The sequence below is a fragment of the Prionailurus bengalensis genome, chromosome B3 (assembly GCF_016509475.1).
Source record: "Prionailurus bengalensis isolate Pbe53 chromosome B3, Fcat_Pben_1.1_paternal_pri, whole genome shotgun sequence".
NCBI lineage: Eukaryota > Metazoa > Chordata > Mammalia > Carnivora > Felidae > Prionailurus > Prionailurus bengalensis.
In genome coordinates this window covers 109,068,540-109,092,001 of record NC_057355.1, presented here as the reverse complement: position 1 = coordinate 109,092,001, position 23,462 = coordinate 109,068,540, and the positions used below count along the sequence as shown (strand labels likewise).

Below are 23,462 nucleotides of genomic sequence, written 5' to 3'. Positions count from 1 at the left end.
GAAGGGTTCTGCACCAAGAAGTCATCCAGGGACCCAGATTGATGAAGCCTCTGCTGTCTCCAGTCATTGGTTTTCAAGAGCATGCTGAGCCCTGACATCTAGTCTGTAGACAGGGAAAGAAAGAGGATGTGAAAGACTGCATGAGAGACTTTATGGGCCATGCCTGGAAGTGGTACACCCTCAAAGGTGGTCTGCTGACCTCTGCTGGTCTACAGACTATTACCTCTCCATCACTCTTTAGTACAGAAATTAAGAGTAAGTATTTGCAAACGCTTACTAGCAATCTGGCAAAGTAATTTTATGTCTGTTAAATCTAATAATAAAAAGCGGGACTGCATATGACATGACTTTTTAAATCTCAGTCTTCTGGTAATTTATTTCTTTTTTCCATTTACAAAAGCACTGGTCCACAATTGGAGAGAAATTGTCCATTACCACAGATAGTTTGAGAAGCACTGGGGTACACCATTTCAGTCCATATCCCGTTGGCCAAAAGTTAGTCACATGGGCCCACCCAGAGGCAAAGAGACCTGAGAAATGTTGTCCCTAACTGGGCAAACTCTTCCTCACAACTCCAATCTGTGGAAGAGGTACTTAATCTTTGTCGAACTGCCAACATTGCTGCCACAATTTTCTATCAAAAGTCTTAAAGTATTGCCTTTCACTGTTAATTCACTGTATCCATCTAAAAATGATTTCTAGGGGTGCCTGGGTGGCTCAGTCGGTTAAGTGGCCGACTTCAGCTCAGGTCATGATCTCGCAGTTTGTGAGTTCTAGCCCCGCGTCGGGCTCTGTGCTGACAGCTCATAGCCTGGAGCCTGCTTCAGATTCTGTGTCTCCCTCTCTCTGACCCTCCCCTGTTCATGCTCTGTCTCTTCCTGTCTCAAAAATAAATAAACGTTAAAAAATAAAAATAAAAATGATTTCTATGTATGGTATGGGTTAAGGATCCAATTTCACTTTTTTTTTGCATATATATAAATATATATATATATGCATGTATATGTATTTTCCATATGTGTAATTTCCTAGCACCTCCAACTGAATAATCCATCCTTTCCCTAATGATCTAAAAAGTCACTTCTGTCACATACTAAGTGTGCAGGGCTAACTGAAGCCAATACACAATTGTGTGGCTCTGTACCTGTTGTTACGATGCCAGAATATTTACATTACTGTTAGTATATATAATTTATTGCAGCAATTCTGAATACCTGTTGCTCCCCCTTTCCCATGGGGCTTGCTGTTTTTGTGGTTTCTTTCTTTATTTGTTTACTTACCTGATTAGACTATTTTAGTGAAGTCCATTTCCCTCTTAAGGCCACTTAAGAGCCTAAGTAGCTCTTCAGAGGGTACAGCCCTGGCTATGCACACACTTGCCTGGGATCACAGTGGTTTTTCCAAGGCTTTCTTTGGCTGTCTCTTTTCCAGAGCTCTCTGTTAAAGAGCCTGACTCTGGTGGTATCACACCCAGCTATTAGGCTACCCCAATTGCCTATTGATTGCTCCACTGTTTTTGAGTGTGCTGGGGCATGAATTGCTCCAGTAATCCAATCACATTTAGGCTCCTTTAGAGGTAGTCTTTGAGGTTTGTTCTGATCCCAAGAGGGCTCCTCTTAGTTGTCTCTTTCCCTGGATTTCTCTGGTAAACTAGTTAGCCTGCAGTTTAACTTGTTGCTGCCATGGAGCTACCAGCCTCCTCTTAATTATTTACCACCAAAATATCCGTTGTTTTCAAGAGCACCTTTGAGTTTGAATTTTCTCACACTCTTCCAAATAAAGCCCTTTCTTTTGGGAGAGCTTCTGAGTTCTCTATTCTAATGGATTTTCTCTCCCCCTGGGGAAAAATCTCTGAGCCACTGCGGTGGAGCTGAGGATGGGGACAATGGCCCACTTCTCTCAGAATGATACCTCTGCTTTAGGAGCAGGGCTCTGGGAGGAGGCAGTTTCTATTCTTCTCAGGCTGCTTCTGCTGGCATGGAACTTCCCAGTTTACATGTGAGCTGGGGTGAAAGTGATTGGGATCACAGCACTTTTGGACTGCTGCACCTGGGATAGAGCCTCTGTCCAATGAATGGTGCCTGAAAGGAAAGGGGTTCGCAATCTCCCCAATCTCTAGGCCATACTTACCTGAAATTTAGCTTTTGCAACATGATTCTAAAGATGAGAAATGCTAGCAGCCTGGCCCTCCCAGAGAGATGACATAGCCCTTTACTGGGATCTAGCAAAAGAGGGAGTCCCTTAGAGGGAGTTGAGCTTCTGTCATACTGAGCAGGATGGGAGAGGCAGCAGATCCCGTCTCAAGGGTCACTAACTCCTGATGTTCTTAACAAGATTTAGTGTATTTTCTTGAATAAAAATTTCTTCATCTGCTGTATTCTCTTCAATTTCAAGAAACTTTAAATGGTATTTAAAAAAAAATCTCGCCAGTTGTACTTTCACTGGAGAGCAAGTCCACAGAGCTACTATTACTGCCATTTTCCTGGAGATGGATTTAAAGGCATAACTCCCCCATCCAATGACTGATCGGTGTAGGGATGAAAAGGCTCTGGCCCTCTCTGTGACTTGGGACAACTCTCAAGGACTATCCCAGGGCCAGAGCTCCCATATGGCTGCTGAAGATCTTCGTTGGGACTGCATCTCAACTCAGGTTCTTCCTCTACCCCCTTCTGCGTTTTCGTTTCCTTGTGTTGTTCCTTAAAGCACTCCCTAAGACATGACCTGTGATGTCCATCTGAGTCCACTTCCTAGGGAACCCAATGGCAGAGACTTGGGTACCATTATACTACTCTCTTTACTTTTGTACATGTTAAAAGTCTTGTACATGTTCATAGTGAAAATGTAAGGAAAGAAAAGAACTGAATCAGACTGGATGTGGTGGATAAGATTGTAAGTGACAAATGACCTCTGGGGTTCTGGTTTGGGAGACTGTGTGGTGCCATTCACTGAGCAGGGAACACAGGATGGGAGCTATTTGGAGAACATATGATGAACCATTTGGAGCACAGTTAGTTTTTCAGAGGCCGAATTTGAGGTTCTTGTGGGGAGCAGTATAGTCTGGATTCAGATTATCAAGCTACAAACAATTCATGAAAAGGAAAGGTAATGGTGACTTAGAACATCTTAAATGGCCAAAACATTCTGTTTAGCTTCCAGTTGTGTTTTTCCCAATTACAGTTGAATGTGAGTAGCTCATAGAATGGAAATTAACCATACTCTTGATGGCAGGCACTACATTCTAGAATATTTGAATCACCAACAGATCTTATAATAACAATTGTCCGAGTCTGTTCATGCTGCTGTAACAAATACCATAAGCTGGGTAGCTTATAAACAACAAACATCTACTTACTCCTTACAGTTCTGGAGGCTGGCGAGAACCCTGTTCCAGTTGCAGACTGCTGATTTCTCATTGAATCCTCACACAGCCAAAGGGGAAAAAGAGCTCTCTGGAGCCTCTCTTGTAGGAGCATGAATCCCTTTCAGGGTCTACCCTCATGACCTAATCACTGCCCAAAGGCCCTACCTCCTAATACTATCATCTTGGAGGTTAGGTTTCAGCATATGAATTTGAGAGGAAACAAACAGTTGGAACATAGCAAACACCTTGGACTCACTCAGCCCTCGGTTGTTGTTCACTGAATGAATGGATTTCACTGCAAGGACTAGAAAACAGTCTTGTTTTCCCCATTCTGTTTCTCTGATCATAATTCTTCTCTGGTTCCCACATCATAGGAGATCCTCTCCCACCTTTAATCATATGTGAGTTGTCTTTGTGCAAACAGAGTGGAAGTTTTTAAGGAACAAATTATCAATCCGATGGAATCATGCTCCAAAGGAATTAAGAATTTTTGTAGGGGAGATGAGACATGCATGAATGATCAAGGAAGATTAAAAAAAAAAAACCAAAAACACATAGAGTATCACGTCATCTGTGAAGAGTGCAAGTTTGACCTCCTCCTGGCCAATTTGGATGCCTTTTATTCCTTTATGTTGTCTGATTGCAGAGGCTAAGACTTCCAATACTATGTTGAATAACACTGGCGAGAGTGAACATCCCTGTCTTGTTCCTGACCTTAGCGGGAAAGCTCTCAGTTTTTCCCCATTGAGGATGATATTAGCGTTGGGTCGTTCATATATGGCTTTTATGATCTCGAGATCTGATCCTTCTATCCCTACTTTCTTGAGGGTTTTTATCAAGAAAGGATGCTGTATTTTATCAAATGCTTTCTCTGCATCTATTGAGAGGATCATATGGTTCTTGTCCTTTCTTTTATTGATGTGATGAATCACATTAATTGTTTTGCAGATATTAAACCAGCCCTGCATCCCGGGTGTAAATCCCACTTGGTTGTGGTGGATAATTTTTTTAATGTATTGGTGGAGCCGGTTGGCTAATATCTTGTTGAGGATTTTTGGATCCATGTTCATCAGGGAAATTGGTCTATAGTTCACCAAAATACCACTAGGACTGATTCATGAATTCAGCAAAGTTGCAGGATATAAAATCAATGCACAGAAATCAGTTGCATTCCTACTCACCAACAATGAAGCAACAGAATGAGAAATCAAGGAATTTATCCCATTTACAACTGCACTAAAACCTATAAAATACCTAGGAATAAATCTAACCGAAGAGGTGAAAAATCTATACACTGAAAACTATAGAAAGCTTATGAAAGAAACTGAAGACACAAAAAAAATGGAAAAAGATTCCATGCTCCTAGATAGGAAGAACAAATATTGTTAATATGTCAATACTACCCAAAGCAATCTACATATTCAGTGCAATACCTACCAGAATAACACCAGCATTCTTCACAGAGCTAGAACAAATAATCCTAAAATTTGTATGGAACCAGAAAAGACCCCGAATAGCCAAAGCAATCTTGAAAAAGAAAACCAAAGCAGGAGGCATCACAATTCCGGACTTCAAACTATACTACAAAGCTGTAATCATCAAGACGGTATGGTACTGGCACAAGAACAGACACTGAAATCAATGGAACAGAATAAAGAACCCAGAAATGGACCCACAAACGTATGGCCAACTAATCTTTGACAAAGCAGGAAAGAATATCCAATGGAATAAAGACAGTCTCTTCAGCAAGTGGTGCTGGGAAAACTGGGCCGTGACATGCAGAAGAATGAACCTGGACCACTTTCTTACACCATACACAAAAATAAACTCAAAATGGATGAGAGACCCAAATGTAAAACAGGAAGCCATCAAAATCCTCAAGGAGAAAGCAGACAAAAACTTCTTTGATCTTGGCCGCAGCAACTTCTTACTCAACACGTCTCCAGAGGCAAGGGAAACAAAAGCAAAAATGAACTACCGGGACCTCATCAAAATAAAAAGCTTCTGCACAGCAAAGGAAACAATCAGCAAAACTAAAAGGCAACCGACAGAATGGGAGAAGATATTTGCAAATGACATATCAGATAAAGGGTTAGGATCCAAAATCAATGAAGAACTTACCAAACTCAACATCCAAAAAACAAATAATCCAGTGAAGAAATGGGCAAAAGACATGAATAGACACTTCTCCAAAGAGGACATCCAGATGGTCAACTGACACATGAAAAAATGCTCAACATCACTCATCATCAGGGAAATACAAATCAAAACCATATTGAGATACCACCTTACACCTATCAGAATGGCTAACATTAACAACTCAGGCAACAACAGATGTTGGCAAGGATGCAGAGAAAGAGGATCTCTTTTGCATTGTTGGTGGGAATGCAAGCTGGTGCAGCCACTGTGGAACACAGTATGGAGGTTCCTCAAAAAAGTAAAAATAGAACTACCCTACCACCCATCAACTGCACTACTAAGTAGTTATCCAAAGGATATAGGTGTGCTGTTTTGAAGGGACACATGCACCCCAACGTTTACAGCAGCACTATCAACAATAGCCAAAGTATGGAAAGAGTCCAAATGTCCATTGATGGATGAATGGGTAAAGAAGATGTGGTATATACATATACAATGGAGTATTACTCAGCAAACAAGAAGAATGAAATCTTGCCATTTGCAACTATGTGGATGGAACTGGAGGGTATTATGGTAAGCGAAATTAGCCAGTCAGAGAAAGACAAATATCATATGACTTCACTCGTAAGAGGACTTTAAGATACAAAACAGATGAACATAAGGGAAGGGAAACAAAAATAATATAAAAACAGGGAGAGGGACAAAACATAAGAGACTCTTAAATATGGAGAACAAACAGAGGGTTACCGGAGGGGTTGTGGGAGGGGGGATGGGCTAAATGGGAAAGGCGCATTAAGGAATCTACTCCTGAAATCATTGTTGCACTAGATGCTAACTAATTTGAATGTAAATTAAAAAAAATAATAAAATTAGAACAAAAGAAAAAAAACCACACATACAACAAGAAGTAAAGTAAGAAAGCTAAAGGTGTAGTGCCATGTAAGTTCACAGGGGTGGCAAATATTCGCAGCTGAATCCGCCTGGGAAGAGGCATAGCACCCACCCAAGCTGTGCTAGCCCCTCTGATTTGTACTGTTAATACTTCACTTTGGTTTTGCTTTCAATATTCTACCAGCAGACTGCAAAATCAGGACACAGCTTATAATGGCTCACCCCACAGCTGTTCAGTGCTCCTAGTAAAGAGTTTGTCATCGCTGTGTATATGACACATAGTTGTGTGTAGAACATTAAAAACAATTTGTTTCAAAGAGCAAAAAATATAAACAAGAAATACTGAAAAGGACCTTAATGTTTTTCTTAATGTTTTAATGTTTCAAAGATCTCTAAAAAAACAGATGTGACTTAACAGAGTCCTAGTCTACTTGTGAGGCTAATTATATGATGTTTCTGAACTTTTTAAAATGCATTGCCCTTGGTGATAAACATTACAGGCAGCCACTTCACCCCCCCCTCCCCAGCCTGCTCCCCTCTGTGGAGAATCACCAGTTTATGGTTATTAAGCATCCATAGGACCAAAAGACTTGAGCACCCTCTTTAAATAGCACCTCTCTAATTAAACACAAACACACAAGATACTAAAGCTACAGATCAGTTTTTATTAGTAAAAAAACATTTAAAACACCTCCCCCACTTTTTAAAAATGGACTCTTACTTTCTTAAATATTGTTTGAAAAACCATAAACAATGAATTATCCTGAAGGAAACAATTTAAAATAAAATGTAAAATGTTGACAACCCCGGATATGCATGGATGAGGTTAAACAATACCTTTCTTTGTACTTTACTACAAACTGATCAACCTAAACATACGAATTACAGGAGATTAAATTCAATGCCCCAAGCCTTCCCATATTCCATAAACTCACCTCCCTTCTGTCCAACAAGATTATCTTCTTCCAAAGGAGTCTTAATTATCTGGCATTGGTAGGGTGCTGGCACACAGTATTCAAAAAACAAACAAGCAAAAAGCAAAATAAAAACAAAAAACCACCTGGGGCAGGTAAAGTTTCAATTTACATTATCAGGGATATCTCAAAGCGCTTTATTTAAAATGAACTAAGTCTTTGAGTGCCTCATGGGGAATATAGTTAAATAACCAAGAGTCCTCCATTTTTTACCAGATTAGTAGATGATTAATATTTTAAAACCTTTTTATATAGTTAAGCAATCCCATCTGTTAGGAGACCTCAGATATGTTTCTATTCCACAAAACACAGTTTCATACCCCAAAACATTTGGGAATTCCGCAGACAGCTCTACAGCGACACATGAGACTCCTTCCCTGAACCTCCTAACAGTCCTATACCACCCCACCCCATCCCCCCCAAAAAATCGGGAAAGCACCAGGCATCAGAATTGGACAAGTCACGGAAGACAAAGAGCAGCGCTGACCCCTCGAGAACCCGCCCCACCCCGCGCCGCAGCAGGCCGGGTGGGGCCGAGCCTCCCACGTGAGATCTTACACGTAGGCCCGGGCTGGGAGCACCCGCCCCACGGAGCGGACCGGGCCTGGGGCGGAGGGCGGGGGCTGGGGCTGCTGTGCTGCGCCCGAGCACGTACCGGGGCGTGGCCTGCAGCGCGGCGGGCGGGGTTTGGGGAAGTTTCTCCCGGCGGCTTGTGTTTCGCATCCTCATCATGTAGTACCAGCAGCACCACGGACATTAGGGGTGGTCGGTCCCCTCCGCATCCTTGTTACTTTCCCCGCTGAGGGGGCTGTCTGATCACTGCTGCTCTCAGGCACCTGTCTTTCCTCTCCGTCCCGGGATGGATCCGAGACAAGGGAATAAAGGAAATTAAATAGTACGAGGAGATCGGGTGTCTGGGCAGCGTCTTGGATAAAACCGTCCACTACAGGTAAGAAAATTATGTCCAAACCTCTGAAAGGTGTGAACACAAAAATGCTCCAGAAGGTATTGATAGGAGGGTTTGTGGTAAGACGTAGCTTAATATTACAGGGAGACTATTTTGTATCAAATTCTACAGATCAAACAACGATCTGTAAAACGATCTGGGACAACAGGTTCAGCGCTATTTTAAGGGATGAAATACGAGTAAAGTGGTTAGCGGCAGACCTAAAAAACACCTGAGTAAGATTTTTTTTCTTTACACTGTTGTTGGTTTCAGTTGGCAACATGTTTGCAAAGGTTTTATTTAACCAAAAGCCCATTGTGAAAAAAAAGATTACATATTCTTTGCAACTTTTTTTCGACGTTGCTACATTAGAAATCTGAACTTCTAGAATCTAAATGTTTAAATTTCTGCACAGCCAGTAACTTTAAGGGCACTTCTCTGTTTTAAAGGTTGTAGGGGAAAATTGCTATTGGAAAGGTAGTTGCAAAGTTATACAAACTTAAAATAAACGTGTATAATGCCATTAAGTCAGACAGCTCTAGGAGGACCATGCCATACACTGATGTAATCTTTTATAGTTCATTAACGGGCTTTCCATACATCATCTCATTTACCTGTTAATATCTCCATCACCAGACACCTGAATCTCTAGTTTAAACTCAAAATTCTCGATAGCACTTTAGAACACCACTTAACTCATTTCCGTTGGTCTTGCCATTCCTCTTAGCACATCCCCTATGATTTCATTACCTTCACCCCATTGCTTTCTCTTGTTTGCTGTTTAAACAGTTAATAGGGTAAAGGGCATGCTCTACTGCTACCCACCTGGCTAGTATCCCCCTGGTGTTTAGCACCATGAGCTATGGAGTCACTGATGGCCACCTCAAATGCTCTGATCCTTAGGCTAGGTCTCAAGAATGTTTTCGTATCTACAAAATGATATAAATATTAATTCAGAAGTGTTTTTTGAAGACTGTGAGATAACATCCCAGCACAAAGTCCAGCATATAGGACCTAATAGATGTTTAGATTCATTTTAACTCATCTAAAAGCCACTGTACTTAGTTGTGGTAAGCTCTCTGTAAAACCCTTTTTAGTTCCAAAGTTAATGGTGAGCACAAAAGAACAAAATACACTAAACTCCTTTGCCATACTTTCTTCAGGTAAGTAAAATAATACTGTGGTCATTCATTCACAGCAGCACCAGAAAGTGGAAAGTATAGGCATCCATCGGGAGGAGAGAAGAGCTATTATACAATTCTAGTTGCTAGGGTAGGGTTATTCTTCAGAGAAAGGCATTATAAGGAAGTAAGTGACAGTCTAAGAGAGAGGGCACAAAGCTGGGAAGGAAGGGCTGGTTCTTCTATTTCCAGCAGCTTCAAGCACTCCATGGGGGTTGTTTCCTGAATGACCAAGAGGTGGGTACTTGCTTTCTTCCAGTTCTACTGTCTGTTAAAGTGGCTTTCTCTTCTAAATCACTGCTTTTACAAGTCATTTTCTGACTCCCGGTCATTACATAACCTGACCACTTATTAATATTTGAAAACTACAAACTTCTAGCTTTCGACTAAAGCTAATTCTGCTACCAAAATAAGCATAATTTTGGGGTGTTTTTCACCTGAAAATACTAAGCAACTATTTTATTCTAAAATACCACCTCTATACTATCTGTAATGAAATGCAAAACTACTTTCGGTCATAGTATTTACAGTGAAGTATGCATGTGCCCCCAAAAACTTGGAGTCTTCGAATTATAAATTTTTGTTCCCAAATTTTCATGCCACTGTAATAACATTTTGTTCAGTCTAAGATAAGATCTGGACTTAGTTCATTTTGTTCAAGATATTTTGGTTCTTGTAACCTCAGGCTACAGGACCTAAGGCTCTGGCCACTGCCTTTGTAATTTGTCCATAAAAATAATTTGCTGTTACTTCTAGGTGCAGAGGCTCATGGTGATTTTTCATCTTTTCGTGCAATTTTTTTTTTTTACAGCGAGAATATTACTTTTATAATCAGGAAGAAATATAGCAATTCCATAAAAACATACAGAAAAAAATGAATTATTTAAAAAATATAAAATATATAGTTCTGATTTTAAAAACATGCAAGGTTTGTTCTAGTTTCATACTAAGAGAAAACCTAAGTGTAAATCTTTGGTGTACCATTTATTTATTACCTTGAAGACTTGGACAAATCGATTATCATTTGAGGTCTACATTTCTTCATCTGTGAAATGGAAATAGATTAGAAATCTTTAGAGGTACTTCTCATCCTTACATTATGTAACTATAATATTTGGGATTTGCTTTACTCATCCCATTCATATTAAAGCATTAAAATTTGCTTTACTTTAATAGGTTCATAAATTTATAAATGCCAAGTTTCTTTTCTAAAAGTGTATTTTTTACAGTGGAACATTATAGTTTGCTTTTACTTAATAGGACATTTACGGACACAGTATACATTTAAGTGATGGCAATAAAATAAATGTAGAAACAATCACTGGCAATTTAATTTTCATAAGATAACTGCTGGTAATCAATTTTATGAGTTGGAGGCATTGAAACAAAATTTTTAATATAAAAGCTGACCAAAGGGGGCCTGGTCCACAGAAGATGTTTATTTGATGTAACAAAACAATACAGTTAGTGTTAGATCCAACCACAAAAAGCAAAAGGAATGAAAAATTTGTACAATGCACATAGAAAAACAAGATGTTTACTGACAACTATATATTTCTAAAATAATGCTTCTAAAATTACTCAATTATTGAAATCTATATGAAAACAGAAGGATGTTAATAGCGACAAAGTGCATAAAACCAAACATCAAATTTTGAGCAAATTAACATACTAGGCAATTTTGCTAACAAAGCATGATTTTTTTTTCTTGTTCACAATCTGCTCAAAATATCTTTATACCAACAGGGTGGGCAGAACATTTAGGTTTAATATCATTTACACAATATTAGCATAAACTTCCACAACTACAGATAGGGTATTGTTTTCTTTTGAGCTGGCAAAGTGACTACAGAAACATCAGATCATTTCTCTGAATTGAGAATTTTATCCAAATAAATGTCACATACCTTCCAGATATATGCATATCTTTCTTTATCATGTAAATGGATTTACCCATTTAAATAATAAACCATACAAGCATTTAAGAATCATTATTATATGATTAACAATGTCATGTTCCAGGTTTAACAATTTCATAGGCCAAAAAAAATTTCTTCTTAAAAACTAGTTTTATAAATGCAGAATATATTGCATGAGTAACTGCTGGTATTTTTTTAAGAAAATATATTGTGCAATTGTGGCTACCATGTACTGCTGGCAAATCATTATTGTGTATGTAAAATGTGAAAAAACTGAGTAAGAATTTTTCAAACTGATCATGATGAAAGGTTACTGCCTTCTTACAAAAATTATATTGGCATCTTATTAAAAATAATTCAATAAGGGACAAACTCCCTAGCCCAAAATAAATAAATAAAAAGGTGCATTTTAAAAATGACGCTACTGCAATGTAATGGTTTAAATACCAAGGAACTGTGAAGACGTGCTGTCTGTGATCTGGCATTAAAGAACGTACTAAAAAAGAGCATTAATGTAAATGAAGTAGAAAGGGGATCAAGATTGAACTAACCAAGTTTGTGCAGTATTGTAGCCAGGCTTCTAAAATTAGATATAGAAAATATAAATAGACTGCTTTAGGTAATGAGCCACCAGTGTCCAAAAAAAGGAATGAGATTATGAAAAAGCTCAGTTAACTTGATCCAAAGCTCTGAGTAATTCTTCACCCTGCAGTAGGTTTCTGCTGCCTTGTACAGGAGCATTAACTTCACAATCATAACTGGTCAGTTGTGGTAATCCACTCTCATCCATTGATTGCCCCAGCAGTCTACATGCTAAATCTGAAAAACAAAGACATACCTAAGTATTCATTCACCTAGTCAATAAATATTACTGAACACTCACTGTGCTATAGGTATTGCAGAAAACTAAAGCAAATAAGCTCTGGGTTTCTAGTCTACAGGGCAAAACCACAACTATGTGAAAAAGCAAGTGGAATAAAGTGTTACTGGTGCTATGTCAGAAGTGTTTAAAGGATACAATGATGGCACAAAGAAGTGATAAATCAATTCTGAAAAAATCTCATACAAATGTACAAGTTTTAGCTTCTACTGAATATTGATGGCACACAAAGATAAATTAAAAGTTCCATCTTGAATAGCTATTCCTGTATTCACCACCAGTGGATAAAATGCTACCTTAGTTTTTAATGATGCTAAAGAATGGAAATCACTTTGGTAAAGCTTCTAAATAAAAAACTTTCATACATTTTAATTCTCTGTGGGATGTTCAAGGGTAGAAAGAATAAACTAACCAGAGGGTATTAAAATAATTGTCTTTTGCTCCATTCCATTCTGCTCACTAGATTTGCATCCTTTTACGCGTTTCCAAGAAAGTGATGTAGTAGTTGCACGATCATCTGGCTGCTGTAATAATGTTCCCTAAAAACAGCACAGTTATTTCAATTTTACTATGTTGAAATTTTGTAAAAGCAGAAACTTACTTTGTAAAAGCAGATTAATAACCGTACAAAGGCAAATTTCTTAAATATGGTTCTAAATTATTTTTAATTCTTTCTCTTAATACTACTATGATAAAGTCATTTGCCACTCATTATGGCAACTGTTTCTGTAAATGCTTTCCAGTAAATATAGTCTGAAAATATCAGTATGAATTATACCAGCACTAACTTAACTTTAACTACTGTTTTTTTGGAGGTAAGAAGGAAAAGTAACTGAAAGAGAAGAGAACAAGACTGGTGGTGACACTGAGGTTAGAATGAGGGGAGAAATTCACTTTTTACTTAAAATACATCTGCTTTGTTTGGAATTTTTACAATGAGAATGTATTCATTAAATGTATTTTTTTTAATGTTTCATTTTTGAGAGAGAGAGAGAAAGAGAGAGAGAGATGGGGAGGCGCTGAGAGAGAGGGAGACAGAGGATCCAAAGCAGGCTTTGTGCTAATAGCAAAGAGCCTGATGCGGGGCTTGGAACTCAACAAACTGTGAGATCATGACCTGTGCTGAAGTCCGATGCTTAACCAACTGAGCCACCCAGATACCCTCATTTAAATGTATTTTTATGAAATAGTCTTTTATACCAAGTGAAAGAAACAATGTTTAACCTATGAATATGTAACTTTTGTATATGGAAGAAATGAGAAATCACCTATATATTGACTCACATTGTATACAGCACTAGCTTCTATACAACAGAAAAAGAAACATATTCTCACACTTACAATTCCTACTGCTTGAAAAAGTGAACCGTCATGTTCTATTTTTCGCTTTCTCTGAGCATTCTGCAAAGCTAGTATCTTTGGATTTAGTTCTTCTTCAGGAATGGTAGTTCTGGAAAAAAAAAAAAAACCACATAGTTGCTTTACTATTTTTAAAATACCCAACTAACTTTTTTTGAGCACAATAAATGATGCCTGTTTTCCAACATTAAGGAATATAATGTTAATATGTAAGAGAATTTTTCTGATTACTAAAGTTTATCATCTGAAGTCAAAGCTCAGTTTTTAAAAGAAAATTTCTTAAAATATGCATTTACCTATTTATAAAATAAATCTGAACAGAACTAAGTTGACATTTTTGTAGGTTAAAGTTAAATACTGGCTTTTCCATTCCAGCCAGTATAATATTCAAATATTCCTGGGACTATTATAAGAGTAACTTCACATTTCTATGGCTTTTTTAGTTTATAAAACATTGCATGTTCATTAGTTCATTTTAGTCTCATGCCAATCTCCAAGAGGTATAAAACACCCATTTTATAAATGAGAAACCTGAGGCTTGTTAGCAATGGGACTTGGAGCAAATTACCTGGTTAGCTGCAGATATGGAAGTGCCTTCTAGATCTCCTGATACCCATTCCCCTCCCAGTAATCTTCCCACTAAGCCACTTTGCCCTCAGTATTGATCTGGTTGTCAAACCTGAACTATCTCCATTTAAAATTAAGTAGTAAATAACTGTTTTATGTATCAGGCACATGAATTGTTATCTATTTTGTCTTTTCAAGAACTCCTCCACCCAGCCCATACACAATCACAACAGCTTCTTGCTCTGTTCCATATAGTTGAAAATGCCATATGAGTGACACATTATTCAAACTGCTCTCCTACATGCAGTTTTGTTTTGTATTTTTAAAAATTCTATAAAACCTTCATTATTATAGATAGGCAGGTTTTTAAATTCCTATAGAAATATAATATCTTTATGAAGTACAGTGCAATCTATTATATAAATATCATCTTAGTAGTAGCACTTCTAATGATTTATCAGCACGTGTAAGGGGGGCTAAGGGGAAGAGGGAGAGAGGGAGAATCTGAAGCAGGCTCCACCCCCCCCCCCACTCAGCATGCAGCTTGACGTGAGGCTCAATCCCATGACCCTGAGATCACAACCCAAGCCAAAATCAAGAGTTGAACACTTAACCAACTGAGCCACCCAGGCACTTCTTAATGGGTTATCTTTAATCTTTGCTCTAAAGCTGTAAGTCATCTGGTTTAGTGCAACATGTTGATTTTGCAATTAGAGAGGTCATAAAGAAAAAGCCTTCGTACAGTTCTGCAAGTATTTAGTGCATACTATTTTGATACTAATGTGAAAAAAAGTGACTAGATGTTAGACTTTGGTTTTGACAAGCACACAGTTGTTCAGAAAACGGAATATCCCATGGTCCTCTGTAGCTAATAGTAAACTGTAAATTATAGGTCATAGCCAATTCTATTACTATATTCACTCATCTTCTAATAGCCATTTAGTGACTAAATATTAATACAATGAAATGTTTAAGAGACTGTCACTGCCTTAAAGGTCAGAGCCTATAGTCATTTGGTGACATACTAATTTATAAAGTAATATAAACGCTTCCTTGTTAATCTAAAGCCCCAAGATCTTTTCTTAGTTCTGGGAAAAGGTTTCTCCTAGCATTCTAGTTCAAAACAGTGATGAAAGGCAGGAGAAGAAAAGTCATAGACTCTTCTTATGGCAGTGCTTTTTCCTTGCTGTTGTTATCTGGTTCAGTGTAGGCACAACAGAAATTGTTTCTTTCCTCTACAAACTGCCTCTCTGACTAGCTAAAACGTGTTTCCTTTGATTACAGCCTCAAATTTAAAATGTCAAATCCCGCTACAAATTATATACAGAAATTATAACTTAAAATTTGGGTAGTGTACAGGTATTTGTTCAAACTAACTCTACAAAAGCAATATCATAAATCATGTTCAGATTCCTGTTGTAGCTCTTAAACCTATAGTCTAGCTAATGTTCTATAAAAATGTAATGGAAAAAGAGCACAATTATACATAAATTTTAAAAGGAGGCTTATAAATACCTATGTTGAATACTGAGGATTGAAGATCATCAGGCTCAATGTGAAATGGGGAATTGGAAATACCCTTATGTTGGAAGGTCTTTTATTCAGGTAAGCTTTAAAATAGCTCAAAGAGACAGAAACAGCGAGGAGAGTTAACTAGTCTGATTTAAACAACTGCAAAAAACTGGGCCAATTTTTGTACATTTACTGAACTTACTGGCTGCATTTAATTTTTAGAAGTACTAGAAGATCCTCCTACCTCCTACATTTAGATAGGTGCTAAGGTTATCTTCAAGAAAACAAATACACAAGTTAATTTGAGTGCTTGTTTTAAGTCCAGAATTTGTATGTCAAAAACATATTACCAGAAAGTTTTCTATGCTTAGAATTAAGTTATTACCACACATACTTTCTCAAAAATAATAAATCAACTATAACTTTAATGTTGTATATAATTACCTTTGACTCAAAGTGACAGATAACACATTAGGGCTTCTTGGATGAGATTTTTCTGTCTGTTCTATGACTCCTTTTCCTGCTCTGTTTGGTGAGGCTGTCCGACTTCCAGTATCACCATACAGTGATGTTGTGGCACCAGTAGTTACTTTGGGTACATGGGTAGGAGATGGAGATGCAATCAGTATTTTAATGTCTTCTATACCATCTTTTGTCACTGTTTTTAATTCATCAGTGGTGGCAGTGGTACTGGTAGTGGTAACAGGAGGTTCCTCCTGCATTTGAGCCGGCTGGAATACTGTAATTGTGCCCACGCTTTGAGGGCTTGTAGAACTGCTTTCCAGTGGCGACAACTGATCAAAGGAACGTAACTGGAAGTCATCATCCATTGGGATGTAAGGAGCTAACATCTCCAAGTCTAAATCAGTGTCCTTTAAAACAAAAAATACATGAGTTTTTCAATGGCCACATCTTATAAAAGAAAAACAAGTTAAACCCAAAGTCACTTCCAACTAACAATTAATAAAGTTTAACAGAAAATATAATAAACAAGTTTATATACCTGGGTGGAAAATGGATTCTTGGCTTCTGTGTCTTCAGCAAAAAGTTTCTCTACCAATTCCAGCTTAAATTCATTGACCATATCACTATCCACATCAAAACAATATTCACTGGGACTGGTAGGCTGTAAAAGAAATTCAATGGGTTTACTTTTCCCTGAGGAAACCTGCACATATTTTGCTAGTTGTTAGAATTCTTAAACCAACAAAGTCCATCTCTTCTATCACATTTTATCTAACTAGAGAGAAGTTAAACTTTTGAACTTACCCTTGTAACTAACTTTGCCAACACATACATTTCTGTGTAACATCATTTATGAAATTCGGACTGAAAGGTATTAATCTGCTTCTAGGAGAATTCATTTAATAATTCAACGCCCACATGGTACCTAATTGGCCAATAATTAGATATACTTACTATTCACTGGACTCTACCTTTGTACCGAGAGGCCATGCTACTGTGGTGATCTACCTAAAAATCTCACATCTACCCTGGGATGAAGTAGGGGTAGAGACTTAAGTTGTTTTACTTGCATTCACCTTAACATATGTAGTATGATTTTGGGAGTTCTGAGCAAGGATTATAACCAGAAAACCAAAGCTATATAATTTAAGCATAAACTTTTGCTTCCCTTATTTTAACATTTTTGTTAGATTTACCTTTGTCTGATAAAAAACAAAATGAATCAATAGATTTTTATGCTGGGGAAGGTGAGCCACCAAAGCACAGAGTATATTTTCCCAAAGGCTATGAAATGTCAAATCTCCTCTTAGCCTGCCAGTTTGAATTGATAAATATTTAATGTAAACTTATTCACCATTTATTAAGGCTTATTTGTGCCTCACCAAGTCGGAATATTCAAGTCTGAGTTGTGCTACTCCTGAGCTATCTTTAGATATAGGAAGCTCTACTGAATCAAAATTGAATCATTCTAGATTTAGAAATAGAGCCCCATGTGACATCGTTAGGCTTGACCTCAGCCTAGCCCTTAAAGACTATTTTCTTTGTGTTTATAGAAAAACTATTATCAAGACAGAACTTGAATAAAAAATAGTTACCAAGTATTTGCTGTGTAAGACTTGGTATTTTCATGTTAAATTTACCCAGAATTTCAAGTAATGGAAATTGGACAAAATTCAGCAATTAGCTTATGGTCCTTTCCCTTTTTAAGCTTTGCTAAAGTAAGGTTTTTGCTACTTGACAATTCTCCAACACAATGAGTAGTATGTATGGGCTTGGAGCTATTACAGGCACAGACATTATTCTCTATCAATGACTAAATTCAAAACTTTTTTGGTACTCATTTTATAAATACATTCCTGAACATTAAAATATGAAAGTTATGCTCTTCTTTTATTATGACACCTACCTCAGGTGAACTCTGCCTAGTGCTTCCATCAGAAGGACTAGCTGGCTGATCTTGAATCTGGGGCATAGTAAAAGAAAGTTCCAGTGACTCTGGATTTGGCTCTAATTTTAGTACAACTTCTTGATTGAGTGCAGGGTCAGCACTACTTCGAAGTGGCTTTGGAGTTTCAGAAGCAGGTAATGGAGACATTGCCAAATTTATGTTCTGTAATTTTTCATTGGATGAGGGAAGCATTACATCATTATACAATGGAACTTCCTCAAGTTGCTGGTCATCAGTTTCTGTGTCTATAGGTAAAAAATTATTAGTCAATTTAAAGAACAGCTATATTTTAACATATACAGAAATGCAAGCCCCCTTTTACAACACGTCTAATTCACTCAAACAAAAATGTTGCTAAATTTTCCTTCATCAGAAAGTTTACAGATCTTATGGTACAACTCTAAATCTGAATTATCTTTCCAATCTACTATTGACAGCTCCTATTATATTTATAGCATAAAACCCCCCGCAAGGGCACCCGGGTGGCTTAGCTGGTTAAGCTTCCAACTCTTGATTGTGGCTCAGGTCATGACCTCACAGTTCTGTGGCACTGAGCCTGAGTTGGGTGGGCTCCCTGTGGACAGTGCAGAGCCTGCTTGGAGTTCTCACTCTCTTTCTCTCTGCCCCTCCCCCACTTACACGTGCTCTCTCCCTCAAAATAAATATTAAAAAAAAAAATAACCAACTCTGCAATTCCAACCCTTTCACACCTTTTATTCATTAAAATTTAACTAACTTTGAAATTACAGTTTTCATTTTCAATGTCTGATATTATGGTATGACTGGTGATTTATCCTTTAGTGAACTATGCCTATTGCAATAGAAATCTGCTCAATTGTGGAGAAAATAGGGCAATGGGAAATACACAAATAGCAGGGTGGTTGAGAAACATTAAAGTGGGAAGAAGAAATACCTAAGCACCCTTTGAAGCACAATTTCCAATCATATGACAGAAGCAGGAATGCTGAGAAATTACAGAGGCAAAAATATTTAAGCAAATACTTTGAAGACTTTGAAAAACAAATTATATAAGACTACAACATCCAAATGATTACCAACAAAAAATGTCCAAATTCAGTTAAAATGGGCTTACAGCAATAGACATAGTTTAGGCAATCAACAGAATAACTAAAGACCCACCATTGCTGCCGAAATCTAAAGATATGATTGTGTCTCCAGCAGCTGGGGCCAGCAAAGTTAAAGCATCAGGTTCCTTCTTAAGTTTATCAAACAGACTACTTGTGTCTTCTGATTCAACTTTGGTGAACAGCTGAGTCATTTTCATATCTGAAGATTCAACTGGTTTGAGGACACATTCTGTTTGTTGAAGGGAGAAAATCAAGTCGTGCTGAATAATACCACTGTCAAAAAAGAGAGATTAGTAATTCTTAACTGAGCACTGACACAATGCAGGGGGTCTCTGAAACAACCTTTTCTCTTAAAATACTGCTTTATGAAAAGGAACATTTTAAGATGCTTTAACCTAATAGTTTATGCATACTTGCTCACATTCAGGGTTTAAAATGCCAATATGAAATAAAGACCTATAAAAATTCATAGTTATAAGATAGTTTAAATATCTGACTAAATTAAGAAACTTCAGCTATCCCTTTGGGAAGAGTGATGGTGACAAAGAAATGGAATAGTCAAGTACATGAAGAGCACCAACACATCTAAACAATTTTTGTGAGGATTCACATGTAATGAAACTGGCAAAGAAGATCTCTTTGGGACTGATGTATGAGGCATGACCTAAGGATGGCCCTAGAATATAAAGACGTAGATAAATGACCAAGGCCTAACGCAGGTGCCATATTTTCCTTGGTGGTAAGAAAATGATACGGTGATAACACCTACAGGATAGAGTGGAAGAGGGATGATGAACAACAGATCCATGTGTTTGGCTTAAATAGAAGTTTTTATTGTTTCTTTAATCACAAACATTTAGGTGTTTACTAAGTGAAATAAACCAAGGATACAAAGTTTAAAATACCTAACCCTTGTCCTCAGAAGTGCAATGTAGATGTGCAAACAATTAAAATACAAAATGGTAATTGCTAAAATAGAGAAGGTGTGCTTCACAGCCAACAAGCTGAAACTTCAGCTCAAGTAGGGTTTGTTAGGCAGATGGGAAAGGGGCAAAAGAAGGACATTCCAAGTGGGTAACTTAATGGGAAAGTCACAAAAGAACTCTTTGACACTAATATTAAAACATTAAAGGATGGGCGCCTGGGTGGCTCAGTCAGTTAAGCGTCCAACTCTTGATTTCAGCTCAGGTCATGATCCGAGGGTCATAGGATTCTGCCCTGAGTCAGCCTCTGCACTGAGTGTGGAGTCTGCTTAAGATTCTCTCTCTCCCTCTGCCCCTCTCCCCCAGTTGCACACTCTAAAATTAAAAATTTAAAAAAAAAAACCCAAAAAACATTAAAGGATGGTGTCAGAAGTGGCAAAAATTAAAACAAGTGACCAAAGTCTTACCAAGAGAGGTAGTCACAGATTTTAGAAAGAGGGTAGGTGGAATCAACGAAAGCATGAAGAATATAGAAAATGACAAGAAATGATGCTATGTAAGTTAAGCAAGGGTTTATCTCGGGGGTGATAAAGCATCTTTAAAACAATTCTAAGGAAAAGGAGATGCTCAGATATCCATGCAAGAAAACTCAGCATGGTGGTAATGTGGAAGATGGACTAGAAGGGAGTCTGCTGAAGCAGATCAAATGGAAGGCCAGTTTATGATATCCATAATATTCACAAGCCAGTCAACTAAAAGAAGAGTTCTTGAATACACAAGAGCCATGCACTATATTATACAGCCTTTTATGGTAATCTCACATAGAATTTCATTTAATCCTCATTTCTGAGGATTAAATATCCTCAGAATATTGAGGAGATAAATATCATCTCTCCTATATGGGTGAAATTCAAAGTAATAAGAACTTCCCAAGGTCATGCAGCTAATAAGTGAAAGAGCTATGACACAAAGCTACCTATTCCAAGGCCAGGGTTCTTCCTACAAAAATAACATAGCTATTTGAGATAGTATATGCTGACAGAAATAGGACTAGAGCAAACTAACCCAATAGGAGATATGGTATTTTTTTAACGTCTTTTTAAAAATGGGAGTGAAAAGAATGTGAATAGATGGGTACCGGTAATAGTACAATCATTGCAGAATAGCACGCCTGGACACTCAGGTCTAAGTACTGAAAACCGTAATTAGGTGGAAATGTGAAAATAAAATTCAGTTAACATTTTATAATCTTATCTCCCTTTATATAAAAGAACAAAATATCCAAAAAGGTTATTACTTCCTCCCCCAAAATATTTACTTTTCAGGCTTACCTCACAACGTAATTTACACATACAATGCACTGTGGTTGAGAGTTCTTAGTGTTATATATGACGGTCGCTTGAGTTTCAACCCAGACATATCCACCTCTTTTGGCAAGCATCCTGTACTGTCCTGTGGTGACTTGGCCTTTAGTAAACACTAGGAGTGAAAAGGAAAAACAGTCATGCAGAGAAAATAACTTCTAATTTTCAATCAAATAAATGGATGCTGAATGTTGATTATTTTAGAAAAGAGATGTTTATTTTAATAGAATCAGTTATAATTGTTTAAAGTGACAGAGAAAAAGCCCCAGCATAGCCAAAAATATACACAGTTCATTCTTCTAACCCCTAAAATAAACTCCTTTCCTGCCAATCTTCACTTTAAATAAAATGAAAGCCAGGAATGAGGGACAGCAGTGACTAATTCCTTTAATGACTTATATGTTGAAAGTATCAAAACGACTAGACAATGAATAATCTTGATTCTACAGAGCACATTTGAGCAAGTAGCACTGCTACATTTCCTTACGTTTCTACTGAGGTTTCCAGAGAATTAGCAATGCTTCAAATAGCTGTGCTCGCATATTTGAATCTCAACTGGTATCATGCTGAAATCTTGGCAATTTAGGCAAACTTAATCAATTGCTAATTTGGGAGCAAGTACCAGATAAAAAGTAATGATGACATTATCTTGAGTCTTGGGGTCCTGACTGCTGACTTGGGCTCATTTTGTAGTTCAAGGCTAATCATTCTAACTCAGTGACATTCAGGTATCCCCGATCACATTGGGAAGTCATGTTTAGGTACAGATTAAATAAGCAAGTGAGATTCGAAAGTCTTACTATGGGATCTTCAAATAACATTCACGAGTATTTATCTTATGTCAAGTGTACTTGTTACCACTTGTACATGACATTGATTGCCTTCACATTCACTAAGTCACTCAATAATTATTTTCTAAGTGCCTTCCATGTGCTAACAACTGATCTAAATACTTCAATGTGAATTCTGAAAATGATGCTATAATATTCCATGACATTTTTTAGTCTTTGTATTAAAAATGCCAGGTTAGTTTTATATATTATTAAATGATTCTACTTTAGTATCAGTTACAACAAATACAAAACATAGATTTAATGGTTGACATCCCTTATGAAGAGTTCCATTAAGATATTTAGTCTAGGAAGACTGATTAATTTTAACCAAAAAGTTAGATATATGGCCAAACAGTAAGGAGATTGCAAATTACATAATCAGAAAATCTATATAGTTTTTCCATTGTACTTACTGTCATGATGAGTTTTGGTCAGATGGTCAGAGTCCAAAGCGTGGTAATATTCATATATCGAGCGGCCCAAAAGTTCCTCTGGCTCGTATCCCATCAATTCAGTAATTCTGTTAAGTAAAAAATGTAAGAAGAGAAAGAGAAATTTTGCTTCTTTAAAGTAACTGATATGAATTAATCTCATGGACAAGTGAATTTTCAAAACTAAAGAGCATCCTTCTTTGCTAAGAAGAAGTTTACATCTCACTTTTGGTAACTCTACAGTTACTAAATACGGCACCATGCATGTTCTCTAAATCCTCTGGATTCACATCCTGCTACTTAACCCATTTATCCCTTTCACCCAAACTCATTACATATTGTCATCATGTTTTACTGTACTTACTTTTGGTAATAAGGGGATTCATAAGTAGATAGAAAGTACTGCTAAATAAAATGGTAAAAGTTGTAATGGTAATCACTGACATTTAACTTGAAATATAAGATTAAATCCATAACATTAGTTAACCATAAAACCAGATTCTTTTTGTATTGAGTGTGTACAAACCAGATTATTTAACAGTGCCCTTAGGCAAGCCTTCAGTCAACATCTACTACACAATTTTATATCACCAACCAAAGAATATCTACACTAAATGGAAGTAAAGAGATACACATTATGTTTGTTTTAGAAGATGCTCTTGTAACTTAGTTTTTTAAATA

General features: G+C 37.3%; 2 protein-coding genes across 2 annotated transcripts in view; both read right to left on the bottom strand.

Annotated features, from left to right (window-relative positions):
• Positions 1–7,439, bottom strand: part of SNAPC1 (small nuclear RNA activating complex polypeptide 1) — a 42,791-nt gene extending 35,352 nt beyond the window's left edge. Inside the window, exon 1 of the mRNA XM_043556309.1 lies at positions 7,327–7,439. The gene's annotated coding sequence lies outside the window, so the exon portion shown is untranslated. The remainder of the gene's footprint in view (positions 1–7,326) is intronic.
• A 3,472-nt stretch (positions 7,440–10,911) lies between these two features.
• HIF1A (hypoxia inducible factor 1 subunit alpha) overlaps positions 10,912–23,462 on the bottom strand; it is a 42,466-nt gene continuing 29,915 nt past the window's right edge. The window contains exons 7-15 of the mRNA XM_043556306.1: positions 22,764–22,870; positions 21,485–21,632; positions 19,283–19,503; positions 18,101–18,387; positions 16,733–16,855; positions 16,174–16,601; positions 13,633–13,741; positions 12,704–12,830; positions 10,912–12,230 (exon numbers count right to left, since the gene is read on the bottom strand). Of these exons, the coding sequence (XP_043412241.1) occupies positions 12,079–12,230; positions 12,704–12,830; positions 13,633–13,741; positions 16,174–16,601; positions 16,733–16,855; positions 18,101–18,387; positions 19,283–19,503; positions 21,485–21,632; positions 22,764–22,870 (1,702 nt within the window). The 3' untranslated portion in view covers positions 10,912–12,078. The remainder of the gene's footprint in view (positions 12,231–12,703; positions 12,831–13,632; positions 13,742–16,173; positions 16,602–16,732; positions 16,856–18,100; positions 18,388–19,282; positions 19,504–21,484; positions 21,633–22,763; positions 22,871–23,462) is intronic.